The sequence below is a fragment of the Pteropus alecto genome, unplaced genomic scaffold (assembly GCF_000325575.1).
Source record: "Pteropus alecto unplaced genomic scaffold, ASM32557v1 scaffold164, whole genome shotgun sequence".
In the NCBI taxonomy this organism is placed as follows: domain Eukaryota; kingdom Metazoa; phylum Chordata; class Mammalia; order Chiroptera; family Pteropodidae; genus Pteropus; species Pteropus alecto.
In genome coordinates this window covers 1,944,277-1,963,824 of record NW_006439568.1, presented here as the reverse complement: position 1 = coordinate 1,963,824, position 19,548 = coordinate 1,944,277, and the positions used below count along the sequence as shown (strand labels likewise).

Here is a 19,548-nt window from a genome sequence, read left to right as displayed (position 1 = left end):
CATAGAGTATTTGCAATACAACCTATGCCTTCCAGAAACTCTATGAATCAGAACAGCTTGAGAGTCATTCAAGTATTGGCTTGTGATTTTTTTCTTCATTCCAATGCCAGCTTAGATCTTAAAGAATTACCTGGGGTTAATGAGAAGGAGTTCTGAAAACTGTCATGCACTCATCCTAATCTCTGGTAGAAATGCACAGGAGATTTGTTGACTGCTTGGTGGTAAGGGATAAGCAGAATTTCTGGAAATAGTCTGTCACTTGGTTACGTTTTGAATGAATTGTATTTGGAAACTGTGTTTTAAGGAAATGAAGCAAATTACTTGTTCTCTGACTTTTTTAGCTAAGAATGAAACCTTGGCATTACCTGCTGAATCTAAAACACCAAAGGTAGAAAAAATTCCAGCACAGCCTATAACAGGTAATGACATCCCTATGTTGTTGGCTTTGAGAGAATAAGTAATATATGTTTTCAAAAAGTAAATAATTAACAAGCCTGTACTTGTTTCAGTGAAGAGCCAGTAGGAAATTTATTTTGATCAGAAGCACAAAACGATAGGAGAGTCTATGTTCTTAATCTAATGTTTGAAAAAAAAACCAAACAGATGCAAAATGAACTATTGACTCATATAACATCTGATGTGTAATATGGAAGCTGTATTTTTCACTCTAAATAAAAGTTGTTACTTCAGTGTTCTGAAATATTTTTACACTAAAATGTGATACCTGGTTTTGGTGCTTTCCTTTTATATGAAGACAGACTGCTTTCTCTTCACGTTACAAGTGGCCAGTTTAATAAAATGTCATTATCCTTCACAGATCCATAGCTTGAGATCTATGAAAGTACAGTGGAATTGTTTAGCAGCAATATCTCTGGAAGATCAACAATAGTAGTCTAGAGAATATGTAATAGCTTGGTAAAAATCCTTTAAAGAATAAATGTGGTATGCATTTTCCCCACAGTTTATCAGCTGTTACTAACAAACATTCAGCATTTCTTCTATGAATGAACTGCCCAAGTCCAGCTCACTGGGAACATATTATCTCTGAACTGTAGTCTTCGCCAGAGCAGTACTACCTCATCTAGGCCTCAGTGAAATAAATGTCTGGCAAGAACTCCCCCAAGTCCACATTTAGCAAAGTAACTCCAACCTAAAGTGAATTTTTAAATCCATAAAATTGCTATAAATTGTAACATTAGTGATACTGTCCATGCATTAAACTCTTTGACTGATAACTGGTCCAGAGAAGATAAAGTCTGGTGAGGAAATATAATAACTTAATTTCAAGAAACCTCTTCAGGTAGAGATATTTTTAATAGAGTAAGAAGACCTTCCATTCCTCACCTTCTTGGGAGTTGAGGCAGAGGGAGAAGCTATTCCAGATGCTGAAATAATCTATTTGAATGAAATTCCTAGGTAGTTTTATGATTTCAATATAATTATTCAGTACTTAAAAAAAAATAGTCATGGCCCAGTGGATGCCTCCAAGTTCTTTTCTGCCCAAAGATTCAACCCAATTATACTTTCCCTAATTCCACTTTCTTCTCTTGGCACAGTATCTTATGGGAGAGTCTACAGATTTCTTAGTTCTCTGCCAATCCTTCCTCAGAATTTTCCACTTCAGAAACACTTAGTCAAACAGTGTTATTGTGTTATCATGTGTCCTTACCCTGCAAAATTCTGAAATTGTCTAGCTCACAATTCATTCCAGATCTCAGTGATCCTGGTTTATTTCTTCAAAACTATTTATTCGAGGTGATCATTGCCTTTGATCTAGCTTTTGGACCAGACTTGTGCCTAAGCATTTGAATTGTTATCATAACTTGAACCCAGTTCCAACTTTTGCATGTTGACTGTAGTTTGAAAGAGAGAAATCTCATAATGTAATAGTTCTAAATAAACCTTTTGCCCTGGGTTATTCTTTTATTTGCTCATTAATTAATTCATTTAATAAACATTTATCATGTGCTTGCTTTACTATACCCCAGACATTACGTTAAGCTCTGAAGATAAAGAGAAAGAAAAGGGCAGACAAATAAAAAATTAGGATTAATCTGATAAGTGCTTTCATGGAGGTCAGTTCAGTGTGCTTTTTGGCTAGATGAATGTCAGCTCAAGCACCTGGGGCAAGCCAGGGAGTCCTTAACATACATAACTTTAAACATGATGAGCTATCTAAGTGTCAGTTACTAATTCTAAAGGGCAACAAATATCTTATGATCTTTGGTTGCTTCATCATTTTATCTTAATTAAAATAAAGTTGTCTTTTTTACCTTCCAGTGACTCCTGAATCAGTTCCAAGAACCACTAAACCCACTGTGTCTAGTGTGTTAGACATTTCAGAAAGAAAACTGGGTAATTCTAAGAACTTTTTTTCTAAAACAAACCAAAAAAAATCTCCCAACACTCATAGAAATAAAAAGTAACCCAGTACCTTAGCTTTCCCCCCCATCTCTCCTCTCCTTACTGGCAGTAGTTAATCTTCCAATTTCTTGGACTAGTTCCATTAAAGAGTTAACAACATGCCTTGATCCTGGTGATGGATATTCTAGGTAGCTCTGGATGCTAGATGCTAACTACACATCCTTTTAACCAGTCTCTTAGGATGTATAGAAAAACAGAATGCCAGCCTTTTAACACATAAAGCTAAGGGGTGGGGGGAAATCTGGAAGTCTTGATTATGTCTGTGCTTTCTGTTTTGATTGGTTTTTCCAAGTCTTGTGTGTACTAAACTTGAGGACAATCCCTAAAATGTCATGCTTTCTAATAAGAATTTCATGTCATGCATGTTAGCTGCTTCTTGGCCCAAGAGAACACAACTTGCTTTGTTCTCTTCTCCTGAAGAAATGGAGCCCTATGTATTTTGTTCTGTACTTGTGATATTGATCTTCCATGTCACACCGAGGCACTTCGAAAGCATACCTTCAATTTTTAACCACTATGTAAAACTTTTCCAGGGAAAGCCAGCTATTTCCATCAAAGACATTAGCTGCCCAGTACACATTCTGTTATGAGCATGTGTCACATGGTCATGGTTAAGCCACAACATCAAATTGTGATTTATGCAGTTGCTAACTATTGAATTCTTCTTTGTTGTTGTTCTCAGTGAAAGGACCCTGGAAACACTGCAAACTATTCTAATACCTAGGTTTTAATGGCCACTGAGCACTCTAGGTAAAATTATTAAAAACTGCAGCTTTTTATTACCTTGGAAATATTATGTATGCTTGAAAGGAGTCCTGAGGCTAATTCATTCAAATTTATCTCCTCACAGGAAAGAAGGGACAAATGTCTTATAAAACAATAAATTCCCCAACACCAAGTTTTTAAACGTTACAAAATCTTTATTTTATAATTTAGGATCCTAAAAGTTTCTCTATGACAAATCTTTAGTTGTTTTCCTTTTTGGTGGTCATATTTTGATGTTATTTTTGATTCTTTTAATTCAAAATTATTTTGTCCCTGAATACTTTTCCATATTTTTCTCTGAATATCTCTTTGTTTCTTTTCACATAAAAGACATTTATAATATTTATGCAGACTGCTTCTTAGAATTTCTTTATGAGTATAATATCAAAAAAGTTGTTAGATAGGAAGCAGGAGCTTAAATATAAAGCCATGTGGTTCCTGAAATTCTATTTTTAAAAGCTATAAGATGGACATTTTCTAGTTCAGATGTGTTTGGTGCTTGGCTTGAGTTTAAATAAAATGTATCTACGTGCACACATACACATAGATGAAGAAATTAGGAAACTAATTTAATGAAGGTGAAAAGAAGAGCTCAAATTCCTCAGATATCGTGGCTTGATTATAAAAAATATAACAAGAAGCTTTATTATATTATCAAGCATTGAAACACAGGAGTAAGAAATACTACTAACAGTGCCTTACTTAACATGAGTAATTTGCCTTTTTGTGTTTTTTGTTTTAGCAAGCTTGTGATTTTAAAAATCTTTCTCTGTTACTTGTACCTCAAGTCATAATATTTCTTATGTTTCATTACAGCTCCGAAAAGACTTCCAGAATTTCCTCAGGCAAAAACACCTTTCCCTTTTGAGAAACCTGGGGGCACCTTGGGTAATAACAGAACCTGAAATCTGGTGTTAAGATATGGATGGTGATTGCTTAATTCTAGAGGACACATTTACTGGGTCCTATCTCTGCAAACCTCAGTGAACTCATGAATTCCATTAATTTGGCCAAACAAGTGGTTGATTTTGTTAAAAAAAAAATACACACACATACACACACACACACACACACACAGACACACACACACACGTATATATATATGTCTGATTGGATTATTTTTTTAAATTTAGTATCATCAGCCCGTTAATTCCATATAGCCCATTAAGTTTGTTTTCTGTCCTCAAATATGTTGAGAGTATGATGCCAAACTCTGGTCTCTCTCTAGTTACTAATCAAATGGTCTTGGGATGGGTACATATTGATTTCTTCTTGAGATATGATGGCTTTTGATTGGATCAGTATGCACATTTTATTACAGGCTTTTTGTAGCCACTTAACCATACCAGCAACCTATTTCTGTCTTTTTTTCCTCTCCAAAAAAATCTTCAGCAAATTCCATTTCTTTTGCTGTAGCTTCAAGTGAAAAGCCATGGATTTTACCTACAGCTAAAATGTCAGAAGATTCCAAAGTTCTACCACCTCAAACTGGTAATGGCATTCTTTTTAAAAATAGATGGGAACAACAGTATTCAATAACTTCTTGTTTTTATTTTTATAGGTTCCTTAGTTGATTATCACAAAAATAAAATGATTTTGAATTTGTTTTAAAGATTTATGTTTTAGTGTCTGGACATATAAGTAGAAATTTGGCTAGAAGATGAACTATGAATTGGCTCACTGATTTTTCTAGAGATCTCTTTAGTGTCATGAAAGCAGTAGCAAAAATAAGAATCATCATGGGTCTGCCTTAACAGTGAATTTAATGTTTCTCTCGCCGGTAGATATTTGCTTATTTTTTCAGAAATGAACATTTGAGAGCTTATTATATTCAAGATATTATTACTAAGTCCTAAAATCTATGAGCACATTGTGATATAGAGGGAAGACTACAGGTCTTGGCAATAATAATAGACTTTAGCTCCAATGCTGGCTTTCCTACTAACCATATACTTTTGCTATTTTTCTCTACTTTTCTGGGTCTTAGTTTGCTCTTTTGTAAGTTGCAGTGATTGGTTTTTTTCTCCTGAGAATTCTTGTGTTCCACCACTGAAACTGATTAAGGGAGATAGATTCCCTTTTTTAAAAATAAATTTTTCTCAAAAAATGTTTTCTCCTATACATCTTTTCTTTGATGTCTAGCAATCAACTAAAGGAAATAGTCAACATAGGAAAATTATAAGAAAACCTCAGGCACACTTCGTGTGATTACTTTCATGATTTTTGTTTTATCTGTTTGTATTTTAATTTTTTGTGTACCTTTTAGTTGTGATTTTTTTGAGCACCTATAATATAGTATATAATGTAGTTTATGTAATGAAGTTAAATATACCATTTTGTGGAATTCTTCAGCAAGCGTTCCAACAGAGGACTGATTTGAGAAAGAATAAGAATGAGCCTTCTGATACATAGATCTTAGTCAAATTATTCTTTCTCTGTTACACGTAATTGGCTCAGATCTCAAAAAAAAAGATGAAGGATGGTATCAAATGAAGTAAGCATGTCTAATATAGTCTCCCCTAGTTTTCTCAAGTGACATTGAAAGTTTGCTATGGTTGTCAGCCTATCCAAGAGAAGCCTCAAATTGGCTCTTTCTAAGCCTTGGTTCCCCTAGTCACTGACCCTGAAACTCTAGTGCAATTACTTAATGTGGGTGCAAAAATACCCTTAGCAATCCAGGTCTCCTGAGTCAAAAATTCAGGTTCTAGGTAGAGTTTCATACTGAGCCTCTAGTTCCATTAGCTATTATATAGGCAGAGCTGCACTGTGACTATGGAACAACAACTAGTCTGTGGCCATGTGTGATAGTTTATCTGCTGCACTAAGGCAGGCCTGGCCTGATTCCAACATCCTTCATGAGCATCACATCTCCCAAACCAAACACTTTTGGTGCCCACTGGACTAGATGAACTCTTAGGCCCCTTTCATCTCTTAGTTTTTGGATTATAACATAGGGGACATAGAGTCCCCCAGGTTTCCCTTGAGCAGCCTCCAGTTTTTGTTTTTGTTTTTGTTTTTTGTTTTTTGTTTGTTTTTGCCTACTATTATTCAGGAACAAACTGACCAAAACCTCAAGGAAACTATATATAATTTTATATAATTTATATATAATTCTATGATTTACATAATTTAATTTATATAATTTTATATATAAAGCCTGAATTGAACCAAACATTAGGGAGTGGGGAGAATATGTTGGGAATTAATGGTTATTGAGTTACAAAGACACAAAGATAGATGAGATAAGAAATCCCAATAAAGGCAGGGTTCCTTTTGCCTTTAATTGTAGAAAAGGAATATTCTAGTTTTTCCCTGTTGGAGTATACATAGTGGCTAATGCAGCAGGAAGCAGTTTTGTGCAGCTATGTCACTACTGCCAGGGCAACCTTAGACTGCCAGAGAACCTCCAACAGTCACTGCCAGCCTTCTCTGTATGAAGTGTTAGGGCTTGTCATGGGCTGTACAAGTCCTGTAGGTGATGATCGCAGGCATGAATATTAGCCCCCAGAAACTTCCTAGCCTGCCTTTACAACATTTAAATTTGATACTTCTGCTATTTAGTATAATCCTTGGACGAGCACCATTGATATCACTGGGGAGTTGGTTAAAAAGGCAAAATCTGGAGCTCTGCTCCAGATCTATTGAGTGAGGACTTGCTTTTTGACAAGATTTCCAGGCAATTTGTATGAACATTAAAGTTTGAGAAGCAGTACATTAGCACTGTAGTCTGTAATATTTCTCATGGTGCGGATAAGAATCATCAAATGTGATTAATTATCGGACAAGAGGCCTCAAGTCAATATAAGATTGGTTTCTCAGAGTAGATGATTAAGTTTCAATTGTCTCTGCAAATACACACAATGCTTACACATAATTCTTATGCAAGAGTTCTGTGGTATCTTCCTAACATGTTAAACTTCAAATTAAAATTTATCAAATGCATTATTTGTGATTTTAAGAGTTGATATATTCATGCCATCCTTTCATTCATTTCAGCCTTTTGTGGTTCTTGTGATTAATTTTGTGTGAATTTATATATGTACTAAGTTTCAGTGCATATAACTATTTTATTTTCCAGTTACTCACATAGCTTTCTAATGTAATTGCTTTGAGAATTAAGAAGAGAAAGAGATAGAGCTAGTACTTGAATGCTGGTTCATAAAACCATTGGTCTCATTTTCAGTCATTATATCCTTTGAAGAAATGATATATTTTAGCTAGTATTAATGACAGTATTATAGCAAAATTAACATTTTGTTTTCTCTGTCATGAAACAATACATCTATATTTACTATGTCAATGCCCTCAGTTAAAGACCACCAGGAAAGTACGTGTATTTGAATAAAGTGAGGTTTATTTACTCATTGCAACAATGCAGAATGGATGCCATGATAACTGTGGGATCTCATAGTAACAAGGTATTGGAAAAGACATATTGCAAAATTTGGTATTGTGTTAGCTGATTCTGGGGAGGGTCCAAAGAAGTGAAACTTTGCTCTGGATTGAATGCTGTGTGAAAGTGGGAGTAATTCTGTGATTGAATGTCTTAATTCAATCAAGGAAAGCAAGAAGAATAAAGCTAAAATTATAATTGGTAAAGAAGCAGCAGTTAGTCATATTAGCCAGAATGCGGGAACAGTCATTTTTGAGCTTATGTATTTGTCTGTTTTCCACACAATAATAGAGTGCTCTTGGTTTTGTCTCAATCCATCTTGGTCACTGTGTGGTCTTGTCTGATGTTGGTGTCCGTTCAAATTGTTGCTGTTCAGCATGAGAACCTCAAGCTGAGCTGTGGGTGCTAGACAAGCACTGGACGCCAGGGGCTGCTTTTCCCTATCAACCATTAAACGTGAATTATTAATATCTTTTGTAAAATTAATTTGCTTCAGTATTTACTGGATTCGTTTTCTGCACTTACTTAATATTTTGTACCAAATCATCAGAATGCATGCTCTCAAAAGGACTTCTGTATTACTTTTGGATAAAAAAAAAAAAACCATGTGAAAATTCTACCCTGCATGCTGACTGTTGAAATCCCTGGGTCATTTCAATAGTTTATGACAAAAGTGGGACAGGGTATTTAGGATTTGGAATATTCCAGGAAATTTGAGAAGTATAGTCATCAAACATATTCTTCCCCACTTTCAGCCTATTTGCCCTAATATTTCATTAATGCTACATTTTGTGATCTCATTATTTGGAATTGTATTTTGTATTAAAATACAAAATTTAAGTACATTTAAGTAGGATTGATTACTTTCGATTCCCTTGGCCAATCCAATTCTTTCTAAAGTATAGAAAGGAAATTATAAAAATCTGCTCTGTAATTACATGCCAGGATGCAAACTTATAAAGTCTGTATTAAAAGAAAGCTGGCTATAGTTTAGAAATACTTTAGTGCTTGTGATAGTCATTCAGAAAAGCCAGTCTTTCTGATGATGCAGTGGAATTGGTCTTACGTTCTATTGGAAGGTGGCCAGTTGACTATGATTTCTATGCTATTATGGACTAAGTTCTAGAAAAGCTCAGTACCTTCAAACTGTGCCCCTCTCCCCACCAAATTGTGCATTTGCACATATATGCACATACTTTCTGGATTACTTCTTCACCGAAATCATATAATTTTGTATTTACATAGCAGTTTTCTATTAAGAAATTCAAAGGCTTGTGTTTTTATCATCACATTGATCCTCCAGGAATCCGTGGAACCAAAGAGTTATTTTCTTTTATCTCAAGGAGGTATATAAGAGGCTTGCCTCTGAGTAGGCAGAAGAGCAAAAACTAGATCCTCATTCATTTCTTTCTAAATCTCCGACAAACCACTTCACGTTAAAAATGAAACAATGTCACATAGCTTGCTTTGAATTTTCACAGAATAGCGCAACAGGGTAACCTAAATGTTCTTATTAGAGCAAGGTGCTTTCTAGATTTTTAAGAAATATCAAGTAGACTGTGAGAAAGACTGGCCAGTCCCTGAAGTTATTCTCATCGTGACTGATCATTAATCTATGAGCTATAGAATGAGACCAAGCTGGGTTAGTAAGCAGTTCAGCTATTTACCATTTGTGTGGCTGTAGACAAGTGATTTAATCTTTTAAATCTGTTTCCCCTTCTATTAAATGGAAGTAATATATAAATTTTTTTTCACTGAGTTGTTATATCTTAGAAATAATATATAAATCACTTAATCTAATTCACAGTACATAAAGGGTACCCTGTTATCATTTTCTTAGCACAGTGAACTCTTGCACTGAATGTACCCCCTTCTCACCATACTGCCCATTCCAAACTTCCTGAATGCTACAGACACTTAATAACAATAAATTATTTAGTTAATAGAAAGAAGGAAGAGATCATGAAAAACAACTCTAAACTTCTATATTTTGAGCATGCCAATGATTCTTGGGTCTTCATTTCTCTTACATAAAAATTTTTGAGGAGAATGGAAAGGACATGTGCTGTGTTATTTGAAGAGGCTCTGCAACTCCATGTGAATGGCCTGATGTCCTATTAACCCCATGACAGGGATGGGAAATTATATCATATGGCCATGTTGTTCAGTTAGATTGGCAGCCTATATCATTCCATAAACTGGGCTCAGGCCCTGCCTAAGCTCAGGGAGTAAAATGATCCCATGACCAACTTTCTGTGTCTTCTGTGGACATCAGAGATACCTGTATAAGAAGCAACATAAATGCCATGTATTTATTATCCCACAGGTGGGATATTTGCATGATTTCTAAAGTCCTTATATGATTTGAGGGGGTGGATGGAAATCAACTTTCTTTTTCTGGCTCGATAATGCCATCAGTAGTAAGCCTCCTTAACTTGTTCATCCACTTAAAAGACCATCATTTAGTACTGGGAGGGAGAAGGTATTTAAAGTGCAAATCAAATAAAGAAAATGGTTTCTTTATATAACCCGGAATAATTCAACGTGTTTATTTTTATCTTTAGAAAGTTCTCCTACCTGTTCTTTTCCCAATGTTTCCAGACAAACTGATTTTCCCCTCCAATTGTACTGACTTATTACTAAGATAATGACTTCTTCTGGCATAATTATTTACTCTTGAATGATAAACAGTTATCTTTAGAAACCTCCCTTGACGGTCAAATGGAGGATTATAGATCTTAATCTTTTCATTAGAATCCACTTATTATTTTCAGATCTTAGTTCTCTCAGTACTTTGTAGAACTTCAGTAAATTGCTATACACACTTAAGCTATATCAATTACTTAAACACTTGAAAGCCAAACTGATCAGTATGCCCAAGAAGTCCTATATTGGTTGGAAAGTTTCGGTGGTTTGCTCAGAATGGTTGAAAAGAGATTAACCTCTACATTTGGTCCTTATTGCTCGCCTATGAGGTGTTGATGGCATAGATCTGGCCCACCCAACTGGATTAAGCCCTAGAGAGGAGAAGAAGTAGGAGTAAGTGGTGGTGATGATGCTTTGAGAGCAGGAAAATAGAATTCAAGTGTAGCAGATGGTTTACAGATTTACTGTGGCCTCTTAGAGATTTATAGTCTCAGGCTTTGGTTTTGCTTCATGAGGTTTGTTTTTTGTTTTTGGTTTTTTGGGGGTTTTTTTGCAGGCAGTATTTTCACAAATTTTAAGGTTAACCAGAGAGATATTTAATTTTTCCATGAACTGAAGAAAGCATTTTTTATTTCAATAGTACTGAGAACTCTGTGTGTGGTGTTTATAAAAGCTTTTCTCATCTAGCTACTTTTGACAGTCCTGTTGTACTTTCCCATTGCTTCTTCATATGTTTTTGGGACTCTATTTCTATGGGCGCAAAAGCACACGGTAGATAATTGGGTGGTAGAGGAAGAGATTTGCATGCACGTGTATGTGTATCATAAAATAATTAAAGAACCTGTTCATCTGTTTTCATTTATCTTTACTAAAAGCATAAACTATCAACTGTCAAACCATTGTTATTTGCTCATTGTAATGAACATCTTGCAGATTAATTCTATTTAGTCTCTACTACGTACCAGGCTTTGGGGTAAATAAAACTTGGAGTGCATAATGAGCAAGACAGACATAATTTCTTTCTTAATAAAGTCTTTCATTTAAGAACTTATGTTTAAAAGTGAAAGTCTTTCACATAGTTATTAATATTAATAATTTATTAATAATTTGAAGAAAATAAATTGATAAATTCTTAATAATCGAAAATGTCTATGTGCAGTCCTATGTTTCCAGCGTAATATCAGAGCATTTTTTATTATGGAATTTGCATCTAATCAGTTTTTAAAAAGTAAAAGTAAAATGTTTAACCAACAAAACATAACTATGTAGTTTTAGGAACTGAGCAAATGAGCCTGTGGTAGTGAGGTTTATTTCATATTACGATATTTTTTCTATGAAAAATATAAAAGTAAAATTTAGTTATTATGATTATAAGTCATTACTTTTTTTAAAAGAAACTAGTATTGCTTTGACTTGAACTAATTTTACTCACATTAGGTTTCTCCTCCAACTTTTGATCCCATTTACGTTCTGTGAATACAAGATGAGAGGTAGTGCTTAATGTCAAGTAGCTGGAGGATTTATCCATCAAGTAAAAACTGGTAACAGATCTTTGTTTCTGAACAATAACACATGATATACCATGCGGAGGGTCTGAAAAATAGAAGGGTTCACTCTTAACTCTTAGCTTTTATCAATTTCATAGCCTTTTTAAAATCAGGGATGCCTAACCATTCCATGCACTTCACTCTGGTAAAGGAGTATACATACAAGAATTTTGGAAAGAAATTACGAGCTGTTGATTTCTAAAGAACTCCATTTCTACACTGTCCTCCTCTCTGACATCAATTTCTTCAGCGTCAAAAAAAAAATCTTGTTTAACCCATGAATAAAATGAGGTGGTATGCTTCTCAAAGCTGCCCAAACAACAGAAAACTTCCAGCAAGTGAAGATTGTGTGTTTTTAGCACTCTTGTTCTTTACTACTCAGCTCTCAGAAATTCCAGAAATAGAAATATCAAGGATCATATCTGCCAGAGAATGTTATTTTAATCTTAAGCATATTTGGGGAAATGTTTGGAAGTAAGAGGTCCCTGGCAACTAGAACTTCTAGACATGAGCCACAGTTGCCAGAGAATGTGGAAAGGAGGGCTTCTTTCCATAGTAGTGTGCCTTCTGAGAATAGCCTACGAGAAGATGGCAGCCTGGCTTGGAAACTCCAGAAGGAGGGGAATTGTAAATACGGAAAAGAAGTGGAAAGAGGGTGAATAAATATCATCCCTTAGGACAAAAAGTACAAAATAGAGGAAAAGTGGTCCAGTGTCACTAGATGAAAGAGAAACATGGAACTTAGGATAACATAAAGACAGTTGTGACATTTTTCAAATACAGCAATATAAATAATTCAAGCTATTCATAATTTCTTTCCAAGTATGAGAGGATAAATAAAAATTGGTCAAGTTTTCCTAATTTATTTAGTAATAGATAGAGCCATCTTTGCTAGATCCATGACTTAAAATTGGCTTAAAGCAAGACTAAGTTCAGCAACTGCCAGCATTTTTGTCCTTTAAAAGATTAATCATTCTCTAACTCTTCAAAATTGTAGCTAGGCTAAAGAAAACTTTATATTACAATGTAATGGTTTACTCTCAGAATTTTTGCATATTTTAACTCATCATATTCTTTTAGTTTTGAAGATTTTGCAAAGCAGATTCACCTTCACACGTTAAAATGTATTTTTCTGCCTCTTCAGTATGTAATTTAATATAAACTGTCCTGTCTGCTTATTAGAGTGTGTCACAAGGTCTGAGATGATCTTTCTTACAGCTTCAGCTAGCACTGGTTCAAATCATTACATTGTCACTGAATTACAAGTAATCCCAATGAGTAAATTTTCTCATGAGTTCCTGCCTTTTTAGTTTATTGCTATACAGCCATTTTGAATGGACAAGGAAAGTAACATCTACTTCACAACAATTCATGCTTTCTCTCTGCCTCTTATTACCATAGTGACAGCTCTTTGTGCAGAAAGAGAACATTTTTATTTTAATGCTCTTTTTACTTGCAGATACAATTTTTATGAAAGTTATCCCTGTTTTAAAACCAACCTCTCCCCTTTTTTAAGGTCACTCTGCTTTTTTTAATTTCATGTAGAATATTTAATCTTTAAATCTGCTTAGATTATAGAGGGCCCATGGCTTGATAGAGGAACATAAAAAGAAAACTGCCTTTTAATAAAGTAGCAGAAGGGAATAGTGCAAGAGGAAGAATACTGGTCTTAACTCTGTCATTCTTGGCCCTGTGAATTGAAGGAAAAATATGCCGAACTTGACAATCCCAGTATGTGACCACTGGCAAATTACCATTGTGAATCTCAACTGCATTATCTAGAAAGTAGAGAAAACACTCCATTATCAATAAAGTGAGAATAAAGTCTACCTCACCTCTTTCTCAAGGATATTAAGAGAGTTTAATAAGCTTATATATGAGAAAGTGCTGTGCAAACTGTAAAATGCTGTCCAAATGTAAGATAGCATGATGATAACTTTTACTAAGTAGAAAAACTACGTAGTAAATGGAGCAAAGAGCCTCAGTGTGGCTGCCGTTTACTTTTTTGGAAATCTCTCCCCAAACTGCCATCTGACTTCATTCATGTTTATATTCTTTGAAGCTCTTTGATATAGAGTTGGCACTACTTCATTGTAAATATATAGCACTATGCTCACATCAGCCTAGAAGCCAGTGTCAGGGCTTGCTTGTATAAAGACCTGTAGTTCAGGGAAAAAGGGACTAGAGACAAGTCTCAATGACTGCTTGCACTATCACGTCAAGACCAGGAGCCTACAGCCAAAACTTACAAGCAACCACATAAAACTGTCCTCCTTCAGCCAGCATTAAAATACGTTATGAAATCTCTTAATCAAAATTAACATCTTCTCTGTTGTTTTACTTTTTCTTTTAAAGCAACTTATGATGTTTTCTCAAGTCCTACAACATCAGACGAGCCTGAAATATCAGAGCCACACACAGGTATACCCAGCCTCTCAAGTCTTTCTTTGGATTCCAGGTGTTCCGACAATACTGCGCCTCGTTTTCCCCTTAATTTTTGCTGATTGAAAAAGAAAAAGTGCTCTCTGGAGCTCTGCAGGAAAGAAATACCAATCTGTCAGGGAGAGGAATTCTACCACTCCTCTCATTGAGTGATTATTTCCTTACATCTACTAGTAAATAAGCTCAGCCACATGTGGGAGATAAAGATCGATTTGGTTGTCACTGAGGCAAAGTAATGTAACGAGCTATCGCTCTATTGTTCAGAATTATTCTAGAAAGGTTTTAGAATCCTTGAAAGTTTTCTCTAGAGCAGTGGTTCTCAAGTGGGCGTGATTTCGCAATCTTCTCCCCCGCTCCACCTTGGGGCATTCGGGCAATGTTTTGAGACATTTTCAGTTGTCACGACTGGGGGAGGTGCTACTGACATCTAGTGAGTAGAGGCTAGGGTGCCTCTCAACCCCTACAAGGCACAGGATAGGCTCCCACAGCAAAGAATTATCCAGCCCTAAATGTCAATAGTGTTAAAGTGAAAAACCCTGCTCTAGAGCAATCATGTCATTCATTTGGTCTATAGACGTTCAGTTAGGTCTAAGTTTTGGCATTCACTTACTAATCCAGCTATAGTGAGTTTAACTCCATCTGATAGTTCTTTTAGAAATTGTTTATTAAGCACCTACTAAACTTGATACTGTAGAAGACTCAAAGTAAGACAGGTCTCTTCCAGACATACTTATATGTTTGATATTTTTTGTATGTGTAGCTTTATCTCAGTATTATTTGTGTCATGATAAATAAAAGCAAATAATTTTAAAAAGCAGAAAATAAGAAAAAAAATAAAATAGACTGCTAAGGGTGGATTCCATTAGTAGTTAGGAAACAGAAGAAGCTAGAAAAACCAACTGAAAATCAGTTGAATTAATGAGGCACTGTTTTATCATGATTTCTAATGTTTAAAGTATATATGTTTTTCCTTAAGTGAACTCATCTTCAGCTTCTAATGAATCACTCATTTAAAAATGTTCAGCAATCTTTCAAGTGTTCTTGATATTTTTCCCCCACATGAGGCATAATTTATTACTCATGAGTTTGTATTTTATTCCTGGGGACTTCTACTGCTTTTATAAATGTTGACATTTATTCCAACAGCAACAAGTGATCCATTTCTGGAGTCTGTCCCACCTAAAACTTCTAGAACTCTTGAACGGCCAAGGGCAACACTGGGTAATGTTTTTAACAGAAAAATCATTCTTTGTTTTAACAGAAAATTCATGTGAATGCCTGTCTTCCAAATGACCGTTTCATTCCATCACATCTAATCATTTATTTCTTTCCTCTTGCTGAATACAAACACACACACGCTTTTTTTTTTTTTTCATATAATGCAGACATCTTATGTTTCATCTGGGGTTCTTTTTTTCTTTAAACTGTAATAGATTATATATTTTTCCATCCTTAAAGAAATGAAAGGCTTTAGAAACTGCATGAACATTTTCATCATTCATATCATCCCATCTCATGTGTTTGTGGCCTGTATCACCTCTTTCATGCCTTGAGTTTGCTAGAGTCAACTACTAAACAATTATCATTCTCACCTTTTCCTTATTTTACATCATTATTTTACCCATCAGCTTTCCAGATTACATACATTCGTCATCCTTAATCACGTATTTGTAGCGTGTGCTTTGTAACACCATCTAAAAGCATGTTAAAACTCTTAAAATACCTCATTTTAACTGGAATTACTTGGTGGGATGGGGTGTTTGTGTTCTCAGCTCCAAGTGAAGCACCATTTGTTCCTCAAAAACTGGACATCATTACCAGTCCTGAAATGCAACCTACAACACCTGGTAACTAATGATATTTGCATAGCTGTGTGCTTTAAAAGAATAGATAAAATGTATAAAAAGAATCAGTTATGTTGGCCTTTTCAGAATATTTTCAGTAGTAAACATTTCCCTTTGTTCTCTACCATGAAATTTTTCAAAGAACTGGGTTAACTATTATACTTAGCCTTGTGATTATTTTCAAAGAATTCTCATAATTTTGATGTCCATATATATTTTGAATGATTATTTTTTTGCTATACTCCTTTCGAATTTACCAGCCAGAAAATAGCAGAATTATAGATGATAATTATTTTAAAATACATTCCCTTCTATTTAGCACATTTAGATACCATATCGTGAGAGTATTTTTCTAAAGTAGTCTAAATATAAAGAGCACCAACTGGACTTTACAGTCCTAAATGTAATGAAGAAAAATGGGTAAAAGAAAGGTAACATAAATTAAATTTATAATAGAAAATTATTGGAGTAATGAAGTTTATTAACTCATGGTGAGGTTAGTAATACGCTCCAGGATTAAAGAAGTTCTGAACTTTTCATTCTCTAAATCCCAAATATTTTACTTGTACTTCTCTCCTGCTATTTGGGAAATCATCTTTTGAGTTCTTAATTGTTTCATGTGTTCTTAAATTCCTCAGTGGTGCTTACTTTGCAGTGCATTTAATCGAACAATGTATTTTCAATTCTCATATAGACATCTAATTTTTTTGGCCTGATCAACATTTATTTATTGAGCATCTAGTGTAAATAAAGCACAGTGCTAGGCATTCTAGGGATACAAATAAATAGAAAGCAGTTCTTGCACTCAAGAGGTTTATAAGTTTACATTTACAACCTGATTGATCCCTGAGAAATATTTATGAAAACTATTTTAAATCTTATTTCAGCTCCTCTACAAACTACATCTATCCCTTCCACACCTAAACGACGCCTCAAGCCCAAAACACAAAGAATCAAACCTGGTAAATAAATGTCTCTTTAAACTTTCAGGATGCTTAATTCCAAATAGATAATATCCATCTTCTTACTATAAAAAGAAGTGATATGATTCCATAGGTTGAAGTTTCTTTATAAAATTTGAAATTAACTAAAAATGAATAATTAATAATACAAAATAACAATCATTTCTAATAAGATTTTATTGAAAGTGATGTAAGCGATGTTCTTACACATGAATTTTGATATAAATCTAGAAACAAGTCCTGCTATCACAGCATGATAGAATGAGAAATATAATTTATATTTTTGGTATGCCATCTACATTTAAATGTTTATTCTTGTTTTTTGGTGCTTACTATGTTTTCAGTTTTGCCCAAGGGCAATGGCTGAGATGGAGAGAACATGACTCATTATTAGCTTTTCAATTGCTAATAATCTTAAAAAGATAGTACATCATAAACAATGAGAGAGCATAAGATTATATAATCCACTTGTGAGTCTATAATACTTATGTAGAAGGTCATAAAGAAAAGTAAGCATTGAGGATGCAAACTTCAAAATAGATGCAGTATTTGGACAGAGGAAAAAGGAGAGGAGAACAATGTATTTTAAGGCACAGGGTTGGGTGATAGAGGTAGCCTATCAATCTGGAAGTGATGAGCATCATTGTCAAATAATATTCTCAGAATCATACTCAACAAGCTGGGTTTTGCTTATTCTGTTGCAGTATTTTTTAAAAGTTTTTTCTCATCTATAATATTATGACTGAGTTTGAAAATTCTTTCCCCAAACTGTTAACTAATTGCCTACTTTGTAAACACTGACTACTAAATATGGCAGGCTTTTATAAAGGTCATTCAGTTCTTCTTTGGAGGATATCTCTTCATTGTCTCTAGGATATAGTAATATTTCTTTTTCCTTTCCATCACCAGGAAGAACCAAAAGTCCTGGAACTACTACATCTAAAATTTTTAAAAGTCCTGAACCTACATGGACAACACTGGGTAATGATATGTCTTTAGTAGATGTATTTACTTCATTTAATCATGGAAAATCCAGTACCTCAGCTTTCATGTAATGTCTAAGTCACTATTCTAATTGGCTCATTCATCAATACTGAATGTCTTATTCAGTACATCAACTCTGTGGCTTTCATGGTTTTGAATATCTGACCCTTTAGTTAATGGATCCGAACTCAGCATTGGACAACATCCTGTGGACAACAGCCTTGGAAAGATGCTAAACCACTGCTTCTTTCTCATTTTCTATCCAATCATTATATTCAAAGTTGGGTCTTATACATATCTCTCCATTTGTTTTTTTGCATAGCTCTCCCTCAAGTTCAACTTCAGACGTTATATCAAAAAATAACTTTCTATTACGGTGTTAGCAGAATTTCTTTATGCTGCAGATCATAGCATTATACCTACCAATGAATATTATTTTTAAAACAGGTTTTTTTCTGGTGCTTAAAAACTTAGATGTAGCTGAGAAATATGAAATAAGGGTGTAAATGATTACACTGGTGTTTTTAAAGCATAGATTAAAATCACTGTATAGTTTTTATAGTTATATAGTGGTAATGCTATTCCTGTTAAGTCAAATATACTCTAGCAATGTTTTCATAAACCAGATGAAAATTTATCACTGTATTTCCATTAAATGTTTCTCTGTGAAATATTCTTTTAATGAACTCTTTCCAAAATCTTCCAAGATGATGTGTTCATTTCACTTAAAGTATAGGTTTCCCTTTTGTGGTTTTAGACACTGAAATGCCTACATATTAATTTCTTGATTATTTTGTTTCTTTTTTCAGCTCCCAGTAAAACACAATTTATTTCTTTGAAACCAAAAGTCTCTCTCAGCCCAGAAGTGACACACATCAAACCTGGTAACTACCCTGAACTTTTTTTAATATTCCAAGACTAGGGTTGAAAAATTGTTTTATACCACTCTTCAGAGCAAGAATTTCTGATTTATATTTTAATATTTAATGCATTTTTCCATGAAAAGTGCAAAATGTTTTGAAATGGTTTCATAACCAGCCTTTCTGATATTTTTGCAGCATTGCTCTGAGCTGTGTGTGTAGAGGATCATTATGTTCATGACCATCACAGAAAAAACACAGAAAACGAACAATGTGAACGATTGAGGACTCCCTTGTCTAGGACTAGGAAATAGTTTCCAGTACCAAAGTTGACTGGAATTCTGATCACACTGAGCAATCACCCTTCATCTGGAAAAGGGAGAAATGTTTCCGTCCCTTAAGAGCTCTGCCTTGTTTGGAGCTTCTCAGTCCTCAGGCTGTAAGACTAGAAAGGATTGTATCTCCCTGGTGCTCCATGATTTCTTTCTAAATAAGGGCTGATTTCTGACAAATGGCTTTTGTTTACATCTCAGGATATATTAATGGTGTTTTGCTCTTTTGCAGAGAGGGGTTACTCTGTGTAATTAAAAACAGAAAATTCCCTTTATAAGGATTACGAGACATATTGAATAACCAAATCTTTGTGTTTTCTATCCAGAATCTATACAGCAATAGTTTAAA

The 19,548-nt window shown here is 34.4% G+C and overlaps 1 protein-coding gene across 1 annotated transcript in view; it reads left to right on the top strand.

Moving 5' to 3' along the window:
- Nucleotides 1-19,548, top strand: part of ABI3BP (ABI family member 3 binding protein) — a gene marked incomplete at its 5' end in the record, with an annotated part of 234,390 nt that overhangs the window by 116,245 nt on the left and 98,597 nt on the right. Inside the window, 8 exon segments of the mRNA XM_025050066.1 lie at nucleotides 342-419; nucleotides 2,281-2,355; nucleotides 4,606-4,680; nucleotides 15,364-15,438; nucleotides 15,990-16,064; nucleotides 16,949-17,023; nucleotides 17,933-18,004; nucleotides 18,817-18,930. Coding sequence (XP_024905834.1) covers nucleotides 342-419; nucleotides 2,281-2,355; nucleotides 4,606-4,680; nucleotides 15,364-15,438; nucleotides 15,990-16,064; nucleotides 16,949-17,023; nucleotides 17,933-18,004; nucleotides 18,817-18,930 — 639 coding nt within the window.